The 20,069-nt window shown below is 42.5% G+C and overlaps 2 protein-coding genes across 3 annotated transcripts in view; both read left to right on the forward strand.

The window, feature by feature from the left end:
• The first annotated feature begins 355 nt into the window (after positions 1–355).
• Positions 356–6,950, forward strand: LOC306779297 (group 3 secretory phospholipase A2-like). Of its 2 annotated transcripts, none has more exons than XM_079271162.1 (7): positions 356–971; positions 1,684–1,816; positions 2,537–2,671; positions 3,173–4,173; positions 4,564–4,693; positions 6,219–6,338; positions 6,485–6,950. In XM_079271162.1, exons 1-7 carry the CDS (start codon positions 485–487, stop codon positions 6,660–6,662), a joined length of 2,184 nt encoding a protein of 727 aa, XP_079127288.1. In that variant the 5' UTR covers positions 356–484; the 3' UTR covers positions 6,663–6,950. The 2 variants fall into 2 exon arrangements, with proteins under 2 accessions (XP_079127288.1, XP_079127289.1); XM_079271163.1 differs by having other exon boundaries at positions 3,173–3,468.
• A 1,616-nt stretch (positions 6,951–8,566) lies between these two features.
• Positions 8,567–20,069, forward strand: part of hectd4 (HECT domain E3 ubiquitin protein ligase 4) — a gene marked incomplete at its 5' end in the record, with an annotated part of 41,349 nt that continues 29,846 nt past the window's right edge. Inside the window, 18 exons of the mRNA XM_079270374.1 lie at positions 8,567–8,713; positions 11,689–12,242; positions 14,255–14,344; positions 14,430–14,557; positions 14,867–14,975; positions 15,533–15,671; positions 15,955–16,125; positions 16,229–16,421; positions 16,534–16,695; positions 17,446–17,559; positions 17,673–17,813; positions 17,906–18,141; positions 18,236–18,378; positions 18,531–18,601; positions 18,688–18,793; positions 18,945–19,065; positions 19,174–19,302; positions 19,721–19,845. Coding sequence (XP_079126500.1) covers positions 8,567–8,713; positions 11,689–12,242; positions 14,255–14,344; positions 14,430–14,557; positions 14,867–14,975; positions 15,533–15,671; positions 15,955–16,125; positions 16,229–16,421; positions 16,534–16,695; positions 17,446–17,559; positions 17,673–17,813; positions 17,906–18,141; positions 18,236–18,378; positions 18,531–18,601; positions 18,688–18,793; positions 18,945–19,065; positions 19,174–19,302; positions 19,721–19,845 — 2,879 coding nt within the window. The remainder of the gene's footprint in view (positions 8,714–11,688; positions 12,243–14,254; positions 14,345–14,429; positions 14,558–14,866; positions 14,976–15,532; positions 15,672–15,954; positions 16,126–16,228; positions 16,422–16,533; positions 16,696–17,445; positions 17,560–17,672; positions 17,814–17,905; positions 18,142–18,235; positions 18,379–18,530; positions 18,602–18,687; positions 18,794–18,944; positions 19,066–19,173; positions 19,303–19,720; positions 19,846–20,069) is intronic.

Consider the following 20,069-nt stretch of genomic DNA (forward strand, 5'->3'; position numbering starts at 1 on the left):
TTTGCAGCTTTTGTCCTAAATCCAGGTGGAGACTGATGTCTAGTGTACAGGAGTTTCCAGATTTACACACATAGTCAAATTGTGTACAGGTTAATAAAATGTAAAACATCTGATATGTCAGAAAACTGTAGCCCATTGATTAGTTTAAAAATGGAATCTATAACTTTGCAAATCTGCCAATATGCCTTTATAAAATGCCGGTCGGAGTCACGCCACACACGCACTCTCACGCAATACGGAGGCGTGTCATATTCCTAACGAGCCTCCATTGTGGAAGACCAATGACAGGAGCTCTCAGCTCAAACCGTTTACGCCGGAGGCTCACATGACTTCATCATATAGAGACAGACGCCTTTAAGCCGGTTGGTGCAGAAAAGGCTACACTGAGGCTACATTTCATGAGGAATAATTCGTCCACTCAGACCTTCATTTAATTAACCCTTCAAAGTTTGCTGGATTAATTATACAGCAATTTTACTTTGAGATGCAAAGCAGGTGCATGCTACAAGTTGTTTTCGTCTTATCGTCGCTAATTTTATCCAAAGCACAACATGTGATCGGATCAGGTCACTCCTGTCTCAGATCGAGTCCTGCAGAACACGGACAGACGCGCATCACGTTTCTGCGCGAGGACGCGGCCGGTGTGCGCTCCTTGTACGTCAGCCTGTGGTCCGAGGATACGCAAGCGGTAATATGCGAGGTAAATACCAATCCAATTGTCATGGACAGATACTGCAGTATTTGCGACAAAAGCGGCACCCAGGACCAAGAAATCACCCAGAGGTTTAACATCAGCAAGCTGTTGTCTCCGGATTCTCCGTGCGCGCTCGTCTCCTCCAGTGTGTCAAAGTTTGCCAAGCGCACAAGAAGAGATGGGACAGGGGGGAAAGTTCGGAGGAAACGGGCATGGATATTCCCGGGGACGCTGTGGTGTGGTACTGGTAGCAAAGCGGCCGGATACGAACAGTTAGGTGAGGATGATGAACTCAGATTTTATGATTTTGTTTACTTTTCCTCCATTGTGTACCTCGGGTAAACTCTGTTTGGCTCTAAAATCCTCAGCAGTTCCTTGACATTGTAGAGTGATCTCCAAAGGAGATTAAAGTGTTATAAAATATTGATTATACATTTATCAAACAGTAACTATGAACTTCAACATTGAAGTCCCCATATTCATGTTAGGCAAATATCACTGGTATGTGTCACGACATTAAAAACACAAACTGTGATTTGCATACTTTAGAGTGATAAAGATCACGATTGGTATGTTTTACTGAATTGAATGGCGTTGAACTGAACTGAATTGATATGTATGTCAATGCAGAAAGCACGACACAAATCAACAACATTGTTGGGATATTATTTAAATTAAGTGGACCTGATACATATGTTGCAAAAAATGTAAAATAAAAATTTGAAATGAAAGTGGGCTTGACATTTACATCAAAAAGATGTTCTTCAGTATACTGTAACCTTTACAGGTTGGAAAACCATATCTCTCACACCTCATATCTGATAGGTATTTTATATGAGAGATATGGTTTTACAACCTGCACATTTTTAATTACCAAATATCTTTTAAGCTTTTTGATTTTGAATTCGGCAAGCAATTCTTGAGGACTTGCTTCCATGTAAAGTGTCCTTTGATATGTGATTGAATTAAAATCTTGTTTGCCTGCACAGGGATGTTTGAGAGTGCAGATAGATGCTGCCGTGAGCACGACCACTGCCTGCATGTCATCCTGTCTTTCACGGTGAATTATGGAGTCTTCAACTCCAACCTCTTTAGCGTCTCACACTGTGACTGTGACCAAAGGTGAGCCTCACAATGCACACCCCTGGTTATCTAACGCATTGTCTAAGTATTTGCCGCCTCCAGGGAAACTGCTGCAACCAGCGACCCCCATCTCCCCCCGACCTGTCCACATAATGCTCTGGCAAGCATGGTCAAGTCAGGATAGACCCGCTCAAAGGCTGAATTTATAAGTGTTGCAGAAGTTGTGGGCATCTGCATTTCCTACCTTACACTTCTTACTCATGAAAGTGTCCTCTCTGTAATGCTAGTATCATATTTTTCTTGTGACTATGCCATTAACTGTTAACCGAGAACCTGGGGCCATGCATGTAATATTACTATTCATCCAGGAGTAATAAATATATCACTGCAATCAGCCCTCTGGAAAATCTTTCGATGTCAAGAGTCAACACGTTGCTCGCTTCTTTTGTGTTTGCTGGGCATAACATCCCTCCTTTTTACTGCATTAAACATTGCAGAGACATCTGTATTATTCAGACTTTACATCTTTACAACAGGTGCAATATGTTTGCCCTCTGACTCTTGGTGTTCTTTCGCAAGTAACTGACACTCATTTCAAGAATTCACCTCCTTGCTAAAAAGGTTATGTATAAACAGTTTGGTCTACCCGAAAGGCATAGACAAAATAAGGCAGCAGTCAAGGATATTTATCCTCCTTGTGCGTTTTAGTTTTGACTTGACTGTTGCCTGACCTCCGCTTGTTCTTTTCATGCCACCCAGGTTTCGACAGTGCCTTCTCGGTGTGAATGATACCATTTCCAGCATGGTGGGCTACAGCTTCTTCAACATCCTGCAGGTTCCCTGCTTCAGGCTCAAACAGCAGATGCGATGCACTGAGATGTACTGGTGGGGAATGTAAGAGACACACTGATGTGGTTTCCCAAAGTTTGAATTTAGATATTGTTTGACGCAACAGTAAGTGCACCATAGATTCAGTGGAAAATGCAGGGATGGTTATGTGGAAAGCCAGAGCAGCAGATTGCTTGTAATAACATGCCTGACACTATTCCAAAACTCACTAAATTATGAAAGGCACCATTCCAAACCTCTGCTCTGTTTCCACAACTTTCTTTATCAGGTTACTAATTGTCGTACAAACAAGAACATTAATGCTACTGCATTGACAAACAATATAATAACTATCAAAGATTTGTGTGGGTGACTGATTCTTGACTTTCACAGTGTTAGTGTAACAGTCTTCCTTCAAATGACAGCTCATGATCCCGAATAGCGATACAAAGTGTACCTCTTCGAACTTAAATAAATATGCAATGACTTAGTCAATCAACGTTAAAAATGCAGCAGATAAAGTGTTATCCATGGCTTGGTTTTAACATGCATTGTTGCTCTCTATAGGTGTAAAGTAGCCAAAAAGGCTCCCTATGCTGTCTTCCAAAACCCCCTCCCCTACGCTGATGTTACAAGCAATAATGGGGACAACACTGACAGCAACATGGTAGCAAGTAGCAAGGAGAAGCATACCGAAAGCTTTGTGATCAACCCACGCAAAAAGTCCCCCAAAAGTGAACGTAGATGCAACTCCAGAGACACATCCAGAGGAGACACTTTCTACCTCAGAAGGACAAAAGGGAAAGGATGTAAAAGACACAGGAAACTGGATACAACACCATCCCAAATGCCCATGATGTCAGGTGTGTACACCACTAGTCCTTCAATGAAAATGGATATTTTAAATGCTTCTAAAAGTACTGCAATGGTGCCGATTAAAAAAAGACTTGGAAAAAAGAAGAGCAACAGTAAGGGCCTGTCGGATTACGTCACACAGAGAAGCCAAGTTCCACCACCGGTGAACACAAACTCTTATCCACAAACAACATCTACAACACAAAGCGCCCCATATTTAACACAGAAGCCAGCGCTGCAGCTACACTTACCAACAGCCGTCACGGCAGTGACCAAAAGTCACAAAACATTTCCAAAGCAAAGTCGTTGTGGATTGCGGATGCCTCTCAGAGGTGACACATTTCAGCCTCATTGTAAAACTTGTCTCAAGCAAAAAACAACATCTAGCGTGACAACTGTTACTCCCTCAACAAATACAAATGGAATACCAATCCAAGTAGCAACAGATAGGACTCTGAGGCTCACACAGACAACAGCAACACCCAAACAAGACACTCTAAAAAGACTCTGGAGTACAGCTACTTCTGCAACGGCAGTCATAACAAAACCGGAGATAGCAACCTCCATTCATGAGGAAGGCAAGCCACAAAAGCCGATGGATTCCCCTCTACAGCAGAATAATACACGCCAGGAGGCCATGGGTAGCACCATAGCCCAAAGTACACATGCAGGAAGAAGCCTGAAGCACAATATTGCATTAGATAATGTGACAGGTGAGTGCATGCAGCTGAGAAATCCATCACATCTGGTGGGGCCTTTTTCAGCATAAAAGGCCTCTTCTCAGCCTATTACACTATTAAAACCATGTATTTAGACATTATTATTATGATACTATGATGAGCAACGCTGGCACTATGAAAAGCTGATGATAAGGTCTTACATTTTGAAAGAGCCCACAATGGCACTGGGAATATTGCACCTAAAAAGGAGGCAGGGCATTATTCTTGTAAGGAGCTCGAGCTACCATGCTATCTCGTTGTGCCCCCTACAGGTGGGACAGAATTGTCACCACAGATGATACAACTTTTTTGATTCAGTAAAAGAAATGTGGGTACACTTCGATCATTTAGGAGATAACCAGTGTTTACTTTACACTCCTTCAGACAATCAACTCCTGTGTGGAAGCCTCAAACATCTAGATGGGTGTAAATACAACATCCTTCCTTTGGAGAAGAAGTATGATCTGCAGAACGTGGAGTCAAAGACTGCATACCACTGTGATTGCACCAGCCGGTAACATTTGTGTATCCCTGCTAGCTTTTCCTCGTATTTATATATTCACATATGCAAGTCTCACAGATGAAAAATATATTTTTTTCCTGAATTTAAAATCATTCAGATATATGCCAGGGGCCTGATTTACAAAGGAGCTGGATATCTACACTGAGTAAAGCATGGAACATACCTTTTTGTCCACTCCATGTTTTAAGTTGAAATGGGCCCAGGTTTTACTCAGACAACATATCCTTAAAACTTAGTGATCCTTTTTCATTAGACAGGCCAATGTTCTACTGTGTTTACTGCTGTAGATAAACAATAGTAATATTAGATATTTTTGATTTTGTGTTGTCTTATGTTGGCCACAATACCAATAGTTCAGCATAACGTTATTCTCCTCCCTGGAAACAGCTTTACAATGTGGTCCATTGAGGCCAAGGAAATACAAGCCTTACACAGCTTTTGAACCAATCCAAACTGAACGCTGTTCATCCATTTTGACTTTGTTTTGCATTCCTGAGCTCCTTCAAGGTTTGACATTGCAGTGTGATGAAGGTCAACTTCATCACAAGGTCTAAATGAAGCACAACAGGGTTTTTTTTCTTTTTGTTTAAAGAACAATTGTGGTGGCGCCATTGAAAGTTAAGCTGTTTCCAGCAGAGTTTCCACATTCTTTACCCTGATAGGGGGAGTACAGTTTAATAATAAACTAGGCATAATTGAAAAAAAAATAACAATGAGACCAAGGTAATAAAAAAACTGAATGAAAAAAACAACAACTTAGAGTTTGTTGTTGTCCAGTCATACTCTTTGAAATATATGCCAATATACCTTTTTCACAGCAGACATTGTGACTTGTCATAATACAAAACGCACAAGTGTTACAAATAATGACAACAATGGCTTTGTTCAATTAACTGTCCCAGTAACCCACGACAGTGTGACAGTGAATCAGCTACAGTAAACCTTTTTCACAGCATATATTTTGGCCGGTCACAGCAGGAAAAGCACAGGTGATATTAATGACATAAACGATGGCGGCATATTATTTAGTTTTGGCAGTTCAACAGGTCTTGCATTATGCATGCTAGCTCAATAGGTCCTTCTCACAGCAGCTATTTGACATGTGAGTGCAGGGTAAATACAGGTGTTATTAATAACTATGATTATGACACATGTGTATTTATAATTAGTCAACACGTCTCCCGTGAAAAGGCCTATACTTTTTGGAATGAAGGCAGGTTACAAATAGTGATGTTTGATGATGTATTGTGACTCCTTGTACTGTGTGCAACACTCACGCATAGGCTACAGCAGCACATGCATGCAGACTATTATTGCTCATTCTTATCCCCAGCATGTTATAAGGAGTGAGGAAGGCAGCTTTCTCTTTCTTTGTCTGTGTCTCTCTCTGAGTCACGCACCAATGCATGTTGGATATACATCACACTCTTTTGTTTTATTCCTGCCGTGTTGCTCACTTTATTTCTGTATGCGAGGTTGTTCATGTTCTCTGCTTGTCTTTTTGTCGCTGTTACAGCTTGGCTGTTCTGATTGAAAGCTTCAAGCAACCCAATGTTCTCCCCAAGCTACTAATGGATTTCGTCTCTCAATACTGCTTCAAACTGCCAAACGAGAGGAAATGCCACCGCCGGAAAAGGTTTTAAGCTCAGATAAACTTATTCATGTTAATCTTAGACAACTTTTGCCTAGAGCAGTGCCAGTCATGTCTCATGTGTGAACTCAGTTTGCTTGTATAATCGATTATCAGGTTGGTTTCTGACACTTTTTATGTTTCTTTTCCAGCTGTGGAGGCTTCTCTAAAGCCTCTGACCTACTTCAAGCACTTAGTATGATGGAGGAAAAAGACACTGCTGGGGTGCAAAATGCAGGCAATAATAGAAGAAGAGGCATTCCTACTCGTCTTTATAAGCGATGCCTGAGGCTGGTTAGGGAAGCTGATGTTGTGGCACAGCTCACATGATTTTAAACTAAGCTTCTGTTAATAGCAACAATGAATTTGATAAGCTTTTTTTTCATGCAGCGTTTTTTGTTTCTCTCTGATGGTGTTAAAATGGCAGTTAAAAGTGTTCAAAGTCTTTAACATGAAATATTTAGCTTTTTTTTCATGCAGCGTTTTTTGTTTCTCTCTGATGGTGTTAAAATGGCAGTTAAAAGTGTTCAAAGTCTTTAACATGAAATATTTGTAAGTATGCCATGGATGTACATTTTGTATATTTATAAAGAACTGCAATAAAATCTGAAAACATCAGTTTGTGCATTGAAAATGCTTATTTTTTGCTTCTGTTTAAATTTAGTTTGAGATAAAAATTATCACAGAGTGGCATGTTATTACCTGCACTGCATGTTGATTCAGTCAGGAAAAAATAACTAGATCCATACTGCTTTCCAAAACAACCCACAACCAGCCAGTAATCATAATCCTATATGAGAAAAATGCAACACCAAATTCTTTGTTTAATGTACAACCTTAGGAATACATCTTTAAACAAACATTGTAACACTTCAATATCGTGTGATATACTCTCATTTTGTGATGTAGAAGTGGTTTGCAACGTTGTTAAAACATCCTTGATCCAAAATCGCTTTGTAAAGACTCCCAGTACAATGTGAACCTCATCTGCCATTTCATTTCATGAAATCTAGCTCTTACAATGTGTTGCATCAGTGTTTTAGTCATGTATTCTTATTTAAAAGGTATGATATGGAAATTGGCTACAACAGTTGTTTGAAATAAATTCAAAATCCCTGTGAAACGAGACAATCGTCAGATATTTACCTCCCACAAATGTCACCAGGGCCAGGTGTCAGAATTTAGCGGTCCCAATTGTATGGTATTCTTTTTGTCATAGGCTCAATAAAGATTTATATTCTGATGTTAAAAATATAAAAATGTTTTTCTCCACTTATTTTTGCTTTTACCTGATTGTACACTTTTATAGAGTGATAATAGGCAAGTAAAAACAGACCGTAGTTGTCACCTCAAAGATTTTTCACTTCTCACTGTTCTGTAAACGTTTAGATTATTTGATAAAAAAACAAAGAATACATGTAGTGTCCCACAGCTCAATATCAAGGATGACAAGTGCAATAATGTATCTCTAAAATGTGGTCAAATGTTTACTACAGACAGCAAATATACAGGTCACCATGACTCCTCCTCCAAACCTTGAGGTTTATTTTACAATTGTATAACAAACCTCTAATATACATGATCATTGCCCTTGTGTTATTATTACATGTATGTGTTGTTAGACACCAAAATCAACTCGTGAATTTTTGACAGCTTTTATTCTGGCCCGCGGTGCATGCTGGGAGCCGCAAATTGGCCTTGGAAACATGGCGTCGCACTGACAGCTGGGAGACTCTCATTATCTTCTCCAGCCACTGACACAGCGCCCGGGCCGTTAGCGTTCACACTTGTGCTGTGAAATGAGCTCACTACAGATGCTGTCTTCGTCCCGAAAAGACACTCGTATTAACAGTGCGGCGCAATAACGGATTTAGTACGGGTGTCACGCCCACTCTGCTCGGTAACGTTATAACGATACCTTACGGTAAGTTAGCATCGCGTCCAGCTAACGTTAACCGAGCCAGACAGCTAGCAGCTACCGTTAGCACGACACGAACACCCAGGCTATGCGAAGAGGAACTGCCACAACTGTCTGTTCGTTGCTTGTCTGCCCTATTAGCTCGCACCTTGTAGCACTAACGTTTCAGCCGGCCCCGTCAAAAACTATTGTCAGATAAGAGGGCGGCAGTTTTGTTATTGTTGCTCGCTAGCAGGCGAACTAGGGCGTTTCTGTCATTCTGTCACTGAATTTTTAATGTTCGACCCCTTTGGCATCACTGTCGGAGGAGAGAGCGATGGGCTCCGGGGCTGTGGATTCGTCCCAGTGGCTTTCGGTGAAGGAGGAGACCATTTTCCTCCACGACGGACTCATTCGGGTCACAGATCTGGCCGAGCTGCCCAGTGAAATTGGAGTGTCGGAGCAGGGGGACACCGAGCAAGAGGTGGGTGAATGCCATCTCACACAGGCACATGTTCATACGGTGTATAGAAACACACACTCATTGCTATGATACGGGTGTCTTTTGTATGTGTCTTTGAACGTAAAGTGTTTCATGTGTTTTCACTGACGGGCTGCAACACACCCTCACTAAGTGACAACGGCAGGGCTAACGTTAGCAAGATTCCTGCTTGTATGCTATTGGCCCACTGTCAAGGAGACGACTACTGTCAAATCATTTCCTGTCATCTCCTCCAAAATATACGAGGTGGCAATCACCCAATTGCATGTAGTCTCTGTACCTCAGTTGCAAAGCTTCAACTTTATTAGTAGTGCCAGTGCAGCAGCTTTCATAGACGGGCAACTTCTCAGATTGCACCACACGGTGGACATCTCTTTGGATCCTCAAATGGCAGTGTGGAGACCGCTTAAGTACGTTGGTATCATACAAAATCGCAGTCATGACCCATGCCCTGAACTCTTGTTCCCTAAACACAAAGAAGCAATGTTATCTCACATGCTGGATGTTAGGTATATGCTCTGTATGGCCTGTGTGGGCTTTTTATACCTAAAAAAAATCGATATTGTTGTATTCATCAAGTTGTCCCTAATTTTAGTTTTGTGCCTTGTGCAAAGCAGAAAGTATCTCACTTTCAGTGTAAATGTATAATGTGCCTTAAAGTGCAGTGGATGTTTATCTGGAGTTTAGGCTTTTATTTTGAAGGCAAAATCTCGAAAGCCGGACGTGCCTATGTTGCTAGATTGTGGAGTCTTTACAGTGATGCTGATGGAAACTTCGAGCTGACAACTGGCAAATTCCTGTCTTAGAAGCACAAATGTCTTTTTTAAACAATTGTTTTGCGGACAACATAAAGCAAGCTAAAACACTCAAAATGAAAATTGATATCCTGAAGAAATTAATGTTGTTGTTGTGCTAATATTCCATATAATGTTGTGTTAGAGTAGGCTATGCTATAACAGTAGTCAAGCTCATAGCTATGTGATCAGAGAAGTGGAAAGTTGGCACAGTTACACACTTCATAGGGGGGAGTATGTTGGTGTAAGGCTTGTTGTGCTCCGCAACAGACACTGCCTGCTAGATTTAATGTTTACAATGTACAGTGTGGTGCATTCAACTGTACAAATTCAGCTGGTTGTGTTACTAGAGCACAATCTCTTTTCACCTAACCTATTGACCAATTGTTTTAACTGGTGCTATTAATAACCAGCTTGTTATTCTACAATTCAATGCCACATCATATTCAGCACGAGTTGTACTAACAGCTGCAGATGGCTACTTTACTATTCAGGCATCAGCCACATGCCGTCCTAGTACAAGTACATATGTTCAATCAGCAGCTTTGACAGATGACAAACCACTGGTTAATTAATGAATATGAATGGGAGGGTTTGAACCCCTCACCCGCTGTTTTTTCATTTAGTAAAAATGAATAACATGCATGCAGTGACGCAGCTTCTGAAGAACAAATGTTGATTTACTGGTTAAGGCAGGATAACTGACAGCTGGACTTTTCTTTTGAGAGCACCACTGTTTGGTTTAGCAGCATGAATTCAGGGCTGCTTTTTACTTTTAAACATCTAAACTAGCAGGCAGTGTTTCATTTTCACTATATTCTAACAGTGCCAGTCATGTTGACCTACAACAAGAAACACTAAATTGTTAAGACATTGAACATATGGCGTTTTATGAAGTCAAAATGTTCAACTTCCATATATACGATGGATTTGGTGCCTACAGTATTAAATACAAAGTGTGGTTACGTTATGCCCACGGTAATGTCCCCAGGATCCCTCAGATCATTTAACCTGAGCACAAACGCTAACATGTAGCCGAATGTGGGTTAGACTTATTAGGTTTGCATGTTAATTAAAACTTTTTGGAAATGGGATCATGCCCGTAAAAATATAGAAAGTCAAAATCATATCTAATGGTAAAGAAATCTGGCCATTTTCACATGTGTATATAGCACATCTGCATATAAATAAAGCAGCCATGTTTGTTGTTGTCAACCTTCCTGTGTATAGTAGATCAAAGCTCACACCAAAACATAGGTCTTTCCTCTTGTTCTAGGATATGTTCTGTTTCTCTCTGCGTCTATTTTCAGGACTCACTGGTTTGGTCATTCAGTGCTGAGTTCGTAGGTGTTGTGATGCCAACTATTTTTACCCATAAGCGGTGTTTTGCAGAGTAAGGTGGAGAAGGCCCAGCATCCAGTCAAGGCGTGTTACTGTAACATTAGTAGCATTTCTGAAATTGAATCAATACAGATTGTGCCTGCTAAATGGTATAATGGATTCTTTTCTAGTCCATGATTCTTGGGCCACGGAGTGTAATCAATAGCTGAAATGCTGCCTAAGTGCACATGAAGCACATTGTTTCACTCGTGATAGCACGGCACATTTGAGGTAGCCTATCGCTGAGCAATATTTCACAGTACAAGGAACTGTAGACACCAGAGTTTATTCTGTGGAGGTGATTCATAGTTGTACTTTGGAAATACTGGAAGATCTACTGATGGATTATAGCCATGTAAGACATAATTAACTTAGTTTTTACAAAATAATTGACTGCATATTAGCCTACAACGTAATATACGATGTGGACTACTGGTGGTAGACCATCTCTACCCATTGTTTTGTCTAAAATGACTTTCATCTCCTTGCTGTTTCAGCATACAGACTATGGATAAAGCCAAATGTGAGGTCAATCTGGTAAAGTAGAACACAAGCCCAAATTCAAATCTTTCTCAGTTAAATTCAAATGTTCCACTGCTTAGCTCTTATTTTATATTTGAATATTCACTCTGAAGTGGAAAACCTAATTTGCATTAGAGAGACCAGACCAGTAATCACATGGTGTGTATGTCTGCTATCTCAGACAAATCACAATCTTGACTGCTGTTAAAATAAACAATTTGTTCCTTCTGTTCGTCCCTGCTATCTTCCCCTGTCCTCCAGATTCTAACATTTGAGACGAAGAACCCGGTAGAGCTCGCTGAGCGTCTGCGTGCCGTCTGTGGGAATCAGAGCAATGCGTATGCCCGGCTGCTGGAGTACCGTCTCAATGCTCTGCGTGGCCTGTGGGGGGCGCAGCGGCAGCTGGCCCTGGAGGAGCAGCAGGAGCGAGAGGGCACCGGAGGGGCCGACGAGGAGACCTTGGCCCTCCTCAAAAGGCAAGGTCTGCTGCAGCAACCCGAGCAGGCGCCCTTCACCTCCCGGGTCGGCCTGCTGCTGGTCTTTCCCCTTTTGCAGTCGCAGACCCGCAGTGACCCGGCGCTCTGCGCCGTCACGGCAGAGGTGCTGCTGTCTTGCCTCCGGGATTGCCAGCCGCTCAGCCTCAGCAAAGAGCCCGCCGACTGCCTCAACGGCCTTGAGGGGCTGCTTTGCTCTTGGCTGGAAGATGGAGCCAAGGAGTCAGGCCAACCGCAGGGACATGCTCAGACGCAGATCCTCCACACACACAGGCAGAGGGAAAACGCTGCCGCGGCACTTGTGGCACTTGCCTGTGCCAGGTGAGGCCATCCATTTACTCCCGTCCTGATTCCTAGGAACCCTCTGTTGGCTGTTGTAGACGGTGTAGTGAAGCAACAATATTCGGTAAAGCGTTAATAGAGTAGCCAAACTCTTCACAGAGGGCCTATTGTTAATTTATACACAAGTAACAAGGACTCATTGAGAATTAAATACAGTGGAGATTAGTGGTGCAACGGATCATAAACTCACGGATCGGATCATGATTCGGATCAGCAGAAAAGAAAAATGGGAGCAAATATAACTTTGAGAGATCCCTGATCAAGTTTTTTTGCCGTTAATACTAACTGCCGATCATTGATGATCCATATTGGCAGATACGGTTCCCCTTGTTGTTTGATTATAGCAGTTGGTCTACAAGGCTCCAGACGATTTTATTTCTTTGCCACTATCCCAAAAATCTTTTAAACTGCTCTGAAGTCTGTGTAAACTATCAACAATTCTAAATGTTATACTTTTACTTTGTTATAGTAACATATTGGGGTTTTTTTCTTCATAAAAACACACAATTAAAATGATAAGGAAATAAAAGATTGTATTTTGAAGGATTAAAACAAAAAAGTTTTAATGATGTATCTTCAAACAACTGTATTCATTCAAGTTTATCACCAACACTACATTTTACGAGCTACACATCGTGATAACGTTATAATCTCCGTTACACCACTAGTTAAGATACAGTGGAGAAGAAAGTATCTCAGTGACAACACGACTGAGTTACTTCATTAGTAACTCACAAGCATTCAGAGAGTCAGTTATTCCTGGCAGCCGAAGCTAAAGTGACCGACTGATTCGTTTCTCTCTTCAGTGTACATGTTGCATGAAGGATCTGGCCGAATGCAACAGTAAACTTGTTGATTGCTATTTCTATACACACTTGCATTAGTGGGCACTCTGTCAGCTCAATGGCAATGTATTCTTTTTTGTTGTTGTTGTGTTTGTCACCTGGCCTGCAAAAGAACCGAATGTGCTTGTTTTCATGCATTTGCGCCTGAACTCTGACTTCTGCTGGTGACAACGGATCTTGACGTGTCGAAACCAGAACTCTCCACTCTTTGTTCCCCCTCTGTTCGGGCTGGCAGAGCTCTTTGTTGTGGGGAATCATCCAGCCCCCTTTTTTTCAACCAATAGTGGGAGCTAATTAAAGAGCTATCGGCTTTACCGCCCCTCACCTCTGATGGGGTCGCCTGTACAATCGTGAGAAGGCAAAGTAAGCAAAAAGACTGCGTAGCCATGTGCATTGACGTCAGTTGTTGATAAGATATTTACAGAGTCGGGTGGAGAAGGGGACTGTGACATGTGACTCATCTGTGTCTGTTGCCTGTGGAACATGTATCAGTGAATCAAACGACGCCACATGGCAGGAGTTCCCCGGATCGTACCAGTTTCCCAGTAACACTGTGACGTGTTGGTGATACACAAGTCGAAATGTTTACATTTTTTAGCTCCATTGCTGCCACACATGTGAGGTTGTTTGCAGTAAAAGTGATGTAATCACGATAGACATTGTATTAATTAAAATAATGTTGTTTTTTCTTTTTATGCCCAGTTGAAGCTGTTTTTCAAAGCTGCAGTTCCGAACCGCCCTTCTTTTGCACCAGAGAATGTCAGAATATCATTTGAGCAGACCTCTCCTCGCATAGATCTTTTCCTTGAATCTAGAACGACTTGAACGTGTTCAGTTAATAGTTGATTCTTGGATGAGGCGAAGCACTAAATGAACACTGCACAAACGTCAGTAGGTTGCTCATTACACCCTGCTGAGGGTCGCAGTGCAAAATCTGCTCTCTGCTGGATTCTAATAGAAAAGAGATTTTCATTCAGATTCTTTTTTTAAACATGGCATTTTAATGCCCAGCACATTACATGGAGTCCCCTCCATATTGCAAGCGGAGTATTGCTCCACTTACAGTTCCAGAAATGCTTAACAATGAGCTTTTACTTGTGTTTTCATGCTGAGGCCTCCTGACAAATGTGCTAAACTATTCTCCAGGGGATCTCTGAAGACTTTCATCCACACAGTTCACCTGCTGCAGAAACAAAGTGATCTGGGCCAGCTCCCTGTGTCAGATGTCCTGTACAGGTGAGGGCGGTATTCAAGCTCATTTCAAATTACATATAAGTAACTTTCCCAACGTTTTAACCAGCCTGTATCTCTCCTGCTCCAGACTTTTGCTCCTGGAAGGAGGCCCAGGCTCTCCATCCTGCCTTCTGGGGGTCAAACACAGTGTGTCGTGGGGTTTTGAGGACATGCTGCCAACACCTGATAATTCTGCTGGAGGAGCAGAGAGTAAAGGTAAAAACCCTTCAAAAAACATCTGCAAAGCAAACCGGTGCCTTGACCTTGTTCAGCACCCGAATTCTCTGCTTCCACTCTTCACTTCTTCCACTCCCCCGTTGATAGCTCCCCCTACTTTTCATCATGACTATCTGTCATCTGTCTGTCGTTGCCCATATGCGTGTGTGTGTGTGTGTGTATATGTGTGTGTGTGTATATATATATATATATATATATATATATATATATATATATATATATATATATATATATATATATATATGTGTATTTATTTATTTATTTGTTTTTTGTCCCTGCGTCTTGCAGACACCGACCTGGGCCGCTGTCTCGCCACAGACGGGCTCTACCTGTATACCACCAACTCCTCGGGAAGAGGACTAAGCAAGCTGGGTTCTGGTTTACACGGGACACTGAGGTAATGTGACTCTCCTTCTCGTCTGACAGAAAGAGCGGGTGAACACTAAAAATACCACTTACGCATCCCTTCGCACTGTGTTATTTCCTGGACATTTTCAAACCATTATCTGCGATACACAGTCACATCCTCCCGAACTGTCTCTGATTGATTTGGGAGAGGCCTCACTGTGGCAGGATCCCCAGTGTGTTTTTAGAGTTCAAAGATACATGTGCCAGGTTTAGGCCTATGAGTTAATTGTATGCTAGAAATATCTCTTGATTCCTTAAAAAACAACAACGGTGAACACATTTCTAAAAGGAAATCATCTCATTGGGACAAATACGACAGCAATTAGTACAATTCTTAGTAATTGCATGCAAACATTTAGATTTGTAGACCCACAACAGCTTTGAACTAGCACGCCAACTCTTTTCTTGAAGGACGTAATAGTCATTGTCAGCACTGAACAGGGTAAACAAGAGGCTTAACTCTGTTGGAAGAATTGGGGTTTCGACAAAAAAGGTCCACCGTCATTAGTACACGTAAATAGATGCTCTGTGTTTGTGTTTGTGCAGGGGTTTTGTGTACTGTCGAAATGAAGAGTTGGAGCCTGGCTGGGTGGTGTTCTGCAGCGGTCGCCTCCTCCACCGCCCCTCCTCTTTTGATGCAAAGCCTCATCAGCTGTGCCAGGTCATTGACCCCTTCACCCTCCAGGTACTGTAGACTTTCATTTCAAGAATCATTCGGTAAATTAGACATTGTAAGTCTTGGTGTTTGTGTGCAAAATGATTTGATCATACAAACAAGACGTGGAGGCCCACAATGAGGCTGCATTTCTCTCTGTTCAGGATGCAAGAAAGCCACAATGCAAATGCAAGCGCTGAAGATATACATGTATACATTCGTACAAAGATAGGGGCCTAAAAAAAGCCGGTGATTAGAATTCAACCAGCTCTTCTTGAAATTACAAGCATAGTCATCACTGTGTGCTTTTCAGGTGTGCCAGATTGTGCCCATGCCAGCCCACCACTTCCCTGTGGGCAGCAGCATGACCACGCTGCACCTCTGCTCGGATGGGACCTACCTGTACTGGGTCTGGTCCCCAGCCAGTCTCAACGAGAAGACGCAGAAAGGCCACTCTGTCTTCATGGATGTCTTTCACCTGTCTGTGAGTAGTATATGCCCTGCCATATACAGTGGTTTTTATGTCCGTGTTCCATCCTTGATGTTTTCTCCCCCCCCCCCCCCCCCCCCCCATGTCCATGGGGCAGACACAGACAGGGCTGTGTGTTGCAGACATCTTGCAGGAGAGGGTTATTCTAACTCGCAAGGAAGGCGAGTCTTCAAAGTGCTTGAATGAGCTTCTCTTGAGTCGAATGTCACGCTTCCGGGCCTCCCATTCTGCCACATTGGCTGCTCTCACAGGCTCTGCAATCACCAACACCGTCAAAGAGGAGCAGTCTGGTAATTCATCAGCACAACTTTTAGTCATCCAAAAACCATATGTGCTCTAATGTGCAATACATACGGATTAGAAGACTTTTTGGTGACACTTTTCTGTTTCACTCCTTCATAGCTGTGAACACGAGCTGTGGACTCCCTCTGAAGACGCTGAGAAAGACCCCTATGTATGTGTGTGGAACCTATCTAGTGACGCTGGTCTCACCTCCTGGTGTATCTGGGAGCTCTGCCACTCGCTCCCTATTTGGAGGAACCAGCAGCCTGTCCTCTCTCAAAAGTAAGAACACAGACACTTGGAATCTTTAGTTATTGTAAAGATACATTACAAAGACTGCTGGAGGATAACAAATATTCTGATAACAGCATGAAGTCCAGTAAGGATTCATTATACGTATAGTACATAACATTCAAGGGTTGAATTCACAAAAGCATTGTGTGATTTTTGTGACGCTAAAACGCTAAATCCTCAAAGCTACCGAGCAAATACCGTCCTGTGCTCCTGTGAATGTATTTCAATTTGGTATGAAGTACAATTTAGCACAAAATCTGTCTTTTTCCATGCAAATAAGCGTCATTGCAAAAAACCTTCCAATTCACAAAGCCCAGCGCTGAGCGCAGTGACACACATGTTGAAGAGCTTCTGGCTCAGCTTGACCCCACGCACCTGCCCCATTGGCCTCAAGCTTATTTACCGGTACACTTTGCCGTGTGGATGACTGCAGTCCAAAAAGCAAACTGCGCTCAGCTGCAAAACTTTAAGGGCATGTTTATCACTATCATTAGCGAGATAACTTTTTGTGAATCGGACCTTGAGACGGAGCAGATAGCGGTTGCAAATGATGCGAAATTCATGTTGCTATCAGCGGCCGCATTCCATTCTTTGTGAAAAAGCTCTGGTAAAATATGAATTGCATTATTTTCGACTGACTAATCAATGAAAGTGGTAAAGAACATTGATTGTAGAACCCCCAGTGATTTGTACTGTACAATGAATGAGTTTATTCACTAACTTTATATTTCTGATCAGTATTAGCCTCCAGCTTGGTTTTTAACCTGGCTGACGGTCAGTTCAGCAGCCGTGCAGACCTCATTGATGCGCCCGGCAGTTCTTTAGGCAGAGGAGCCCAGGTGGCGGGGCTAGGTGAGCTCAGCTTTTGGTTCATTCTACTCTTATGTGTCAAGCTCGCAGAGGACAGTCACACAATGCATGGCCATTTTAAATGACATATTATTCTGTAATTTTTGGCTTCTCAGGGGCATGTTATGACGCACTGAACAACTTGATCTGGACCTGCTCCAGTGATTACATAGATCAGTGGTGCAACCCTGGGAACCAAGCCTTCCATCATGTGTGCCATAGGCTCGGTGTCAGCCATGTCATCAAAGAACCCAAAGGTAGATAAATACAGCCTGGAAGCCAGCAGATGCTCTTTGTATCAGGTTTGTGTCAGACATTTGAACTTCTGCAAAAACCTGTCCTTTCACAGAGGAAACTGTGGCCACTGGCGAGGTGATCAACCAGCTGCTTCATCATGTAGGTGCCATGTGTATCCATCAGCTCAACCTGCTGGCGGCCAGCAGCAACAGCCTGCCCCTGGGGGCCCTACTGGGTAAACAGCACCCCATCGAGGCCCGTCACTTCAGCAGCATCTGCGACATCATGGAGAAGGCCATGGTCAATGGAGACACGTGCATCATCCGCTGCATCTTGGTGGTGTTCCAGGTCAGTTGGCACTTTAGCTGGGGACAGTTTTTCTGAAAATGACTCAGCCATTTTCTGTGTTTTTGAGTTGTTTTTGTTTCTCTGTCCTGTCCAGGTGGTGTTTAGGTTTTTCAATCCTCAGTCAGAGAAGAATAGGGAGAGTGTGCGTCGGTCAGGCCTACTCCTGTGGCAGCTCCTCATGGCTCCAATGGATCAGATAGGAGCAGAGATTCAGAGAGAAGTGTGCCTGGCCATCAGGTAAGTCAGAAATTCCACATGTACAGTATATAGGCTTTATGTGGAATTAATGTGTGTAATGGATACAAACAGAAGTAATAGTTAAAATGTCAGTGATCTTAATGGTATTCACCTGGGCTTTCTTTGTTTACTTCCTCTCTCTCTCTCTGTAGTTCAGGCCTGAATACTTTGTATCAGGGGGAGGCTGAACTCAACAAACTGCTGAAACTGGTTTTAACTGAGGGTGACTATGACCGTAAAGACACATTTTGATATAACTGCCATTTAAACATTTGTGGTGAATTTATCTAATATTCTGTGTATTTTTAGGTGAAAGGAACACTGGCCTGTCTCAACTTCGTGATGTCATTCTCACCAACTTGGCAGACCAACTGCAGAAGAATAGATTTGGGAGTGAAGAAGAGGACTACTACAGGTATTCTGTAACTATAGAGTGCAGTATCACTTCCAATAGGCTTTGATAACAGCCCAGGACAATGTCATGGCACAGCTTAAAAACACAAGTTTGCTCCCTGTAGGTCTATATTTGTGAATCACAAAGTGAAAGAAATCTCTCTCTTTGACAGATTGAATGATGAGCTGCTGCACTGTATCCTCAAGACTGTAGTCCGGGAATCCTGCCTCGTCATCACCAAATGTCAGACTGTCGCCCGAGACGACTTCCAGAAGCTGCTCTCCACTGTGCCAGTATGAATATCAGTTCAGCAGAACGAAATGCCATCTGTGTTTATTCAGATCACATGTTTTGTGAGATTGCACTTGTACAAACGAGAGATGTTGTTTCCCTCTCTGTAGGTGGTCTCACCTAGTCTCCGCTACCTCATGGCTGTCCAGAACCACCTCCTCAGTAACACCATTCTTATCCGCCCGGATGATGGCGACGACAGTGACAGCTCCATACAAGGGGAAACAATCAAGGTACAGGTAAACACCCCCTTTAAATACCCCTACCTCTGTGCACGTGGAGTCTGTTGTGCGTCTGTCAATGAGAGACCAACCCACCAAACGGAGCAGCGGGAGATGAATGTTCTTTTACTCCACTGCAGAGTAATTTGTGCTCATTGCACTCATAATAATATCAGTTAACAGTGCTATACCAACTAAGGATGTGTTGTTTCTTCTTCTTCTTATCACTAATCACGGCTACTGATAAAAGGATGGAAGCGGAACAGTCCCATGTAATCAAACAGCTCAGATTAAGCTCATAAGAATGTTTGTTTCAATATGCAGACATAAAAGTAACGAACTTCTGTTTGTATAACTTTGGTATTGCATGATGATCGTTGAACATCTTGAAAGCCGTGTTACGTAAATTTGGGCATATTGTGTGTGTGGTCCTCAGGAGCTGCAGAGCAGCATCCTATCCCTTGCAACCAAGATCTTGGTGGGATGTGATGAAGTGCTGGAGACCCTGCAGCAGGTGACCACAGCTCTCATTAACAGTGACATCGCTGACAGAGAAACCAGGTGAACTTTTAACTGCATCTTTTTTTTAAAGATACCTTTTCAGGGTGGGAAATGATGGTGCTGGATACCTTCTTAAAATCGACTAATTTTATTATATTGCATGAGCAGACGTTTGATGTTAATCTGTGGTGTCAACTATTATCATAAAACCATGTCACTGACAAAAAATACAACCAGACATAATGTTCTTTTAGTTGCCTCTATTTAACTGTGAAAACAAGATA

Source organism: Melanostigma gelatinosum, assembly GCF_949748355.1.
Source record: "Melanostigma gelatinosum genome assembly, chromosome: 6".
Lineage (NCBI taxonomy): Eukaryota > Metazoa > Chordata > Actinopteri > Perciformes > Zoarcidae > Melanostigma > Melanostigma gelatinosum.

Bases quoted from the DNA above. Each gene is read 5' to 3' on its own strand.
- LOC306779297 (XM_079271162.1), top strand. From the start codon at position 485: ATGCAAAGCAGGTGCATGCTACAAGTTGTTTTCGTCTTATCGTCGCTA. The intron at 972-1,683 runs GTGAGGATGATG...TTGCCTGCACAG, and splicing joins GGCCGGATACGAACAGTTAG to GGATGTTTGAGAGTGCAGAT. The intron at 2,672-3,172 runs GTAAGAGACACA...TGCTCTCTATAG, and splicing joins GAGATGTACTGGTGGGGAAT to GTGTAAAGTAGCCAAAAAGG.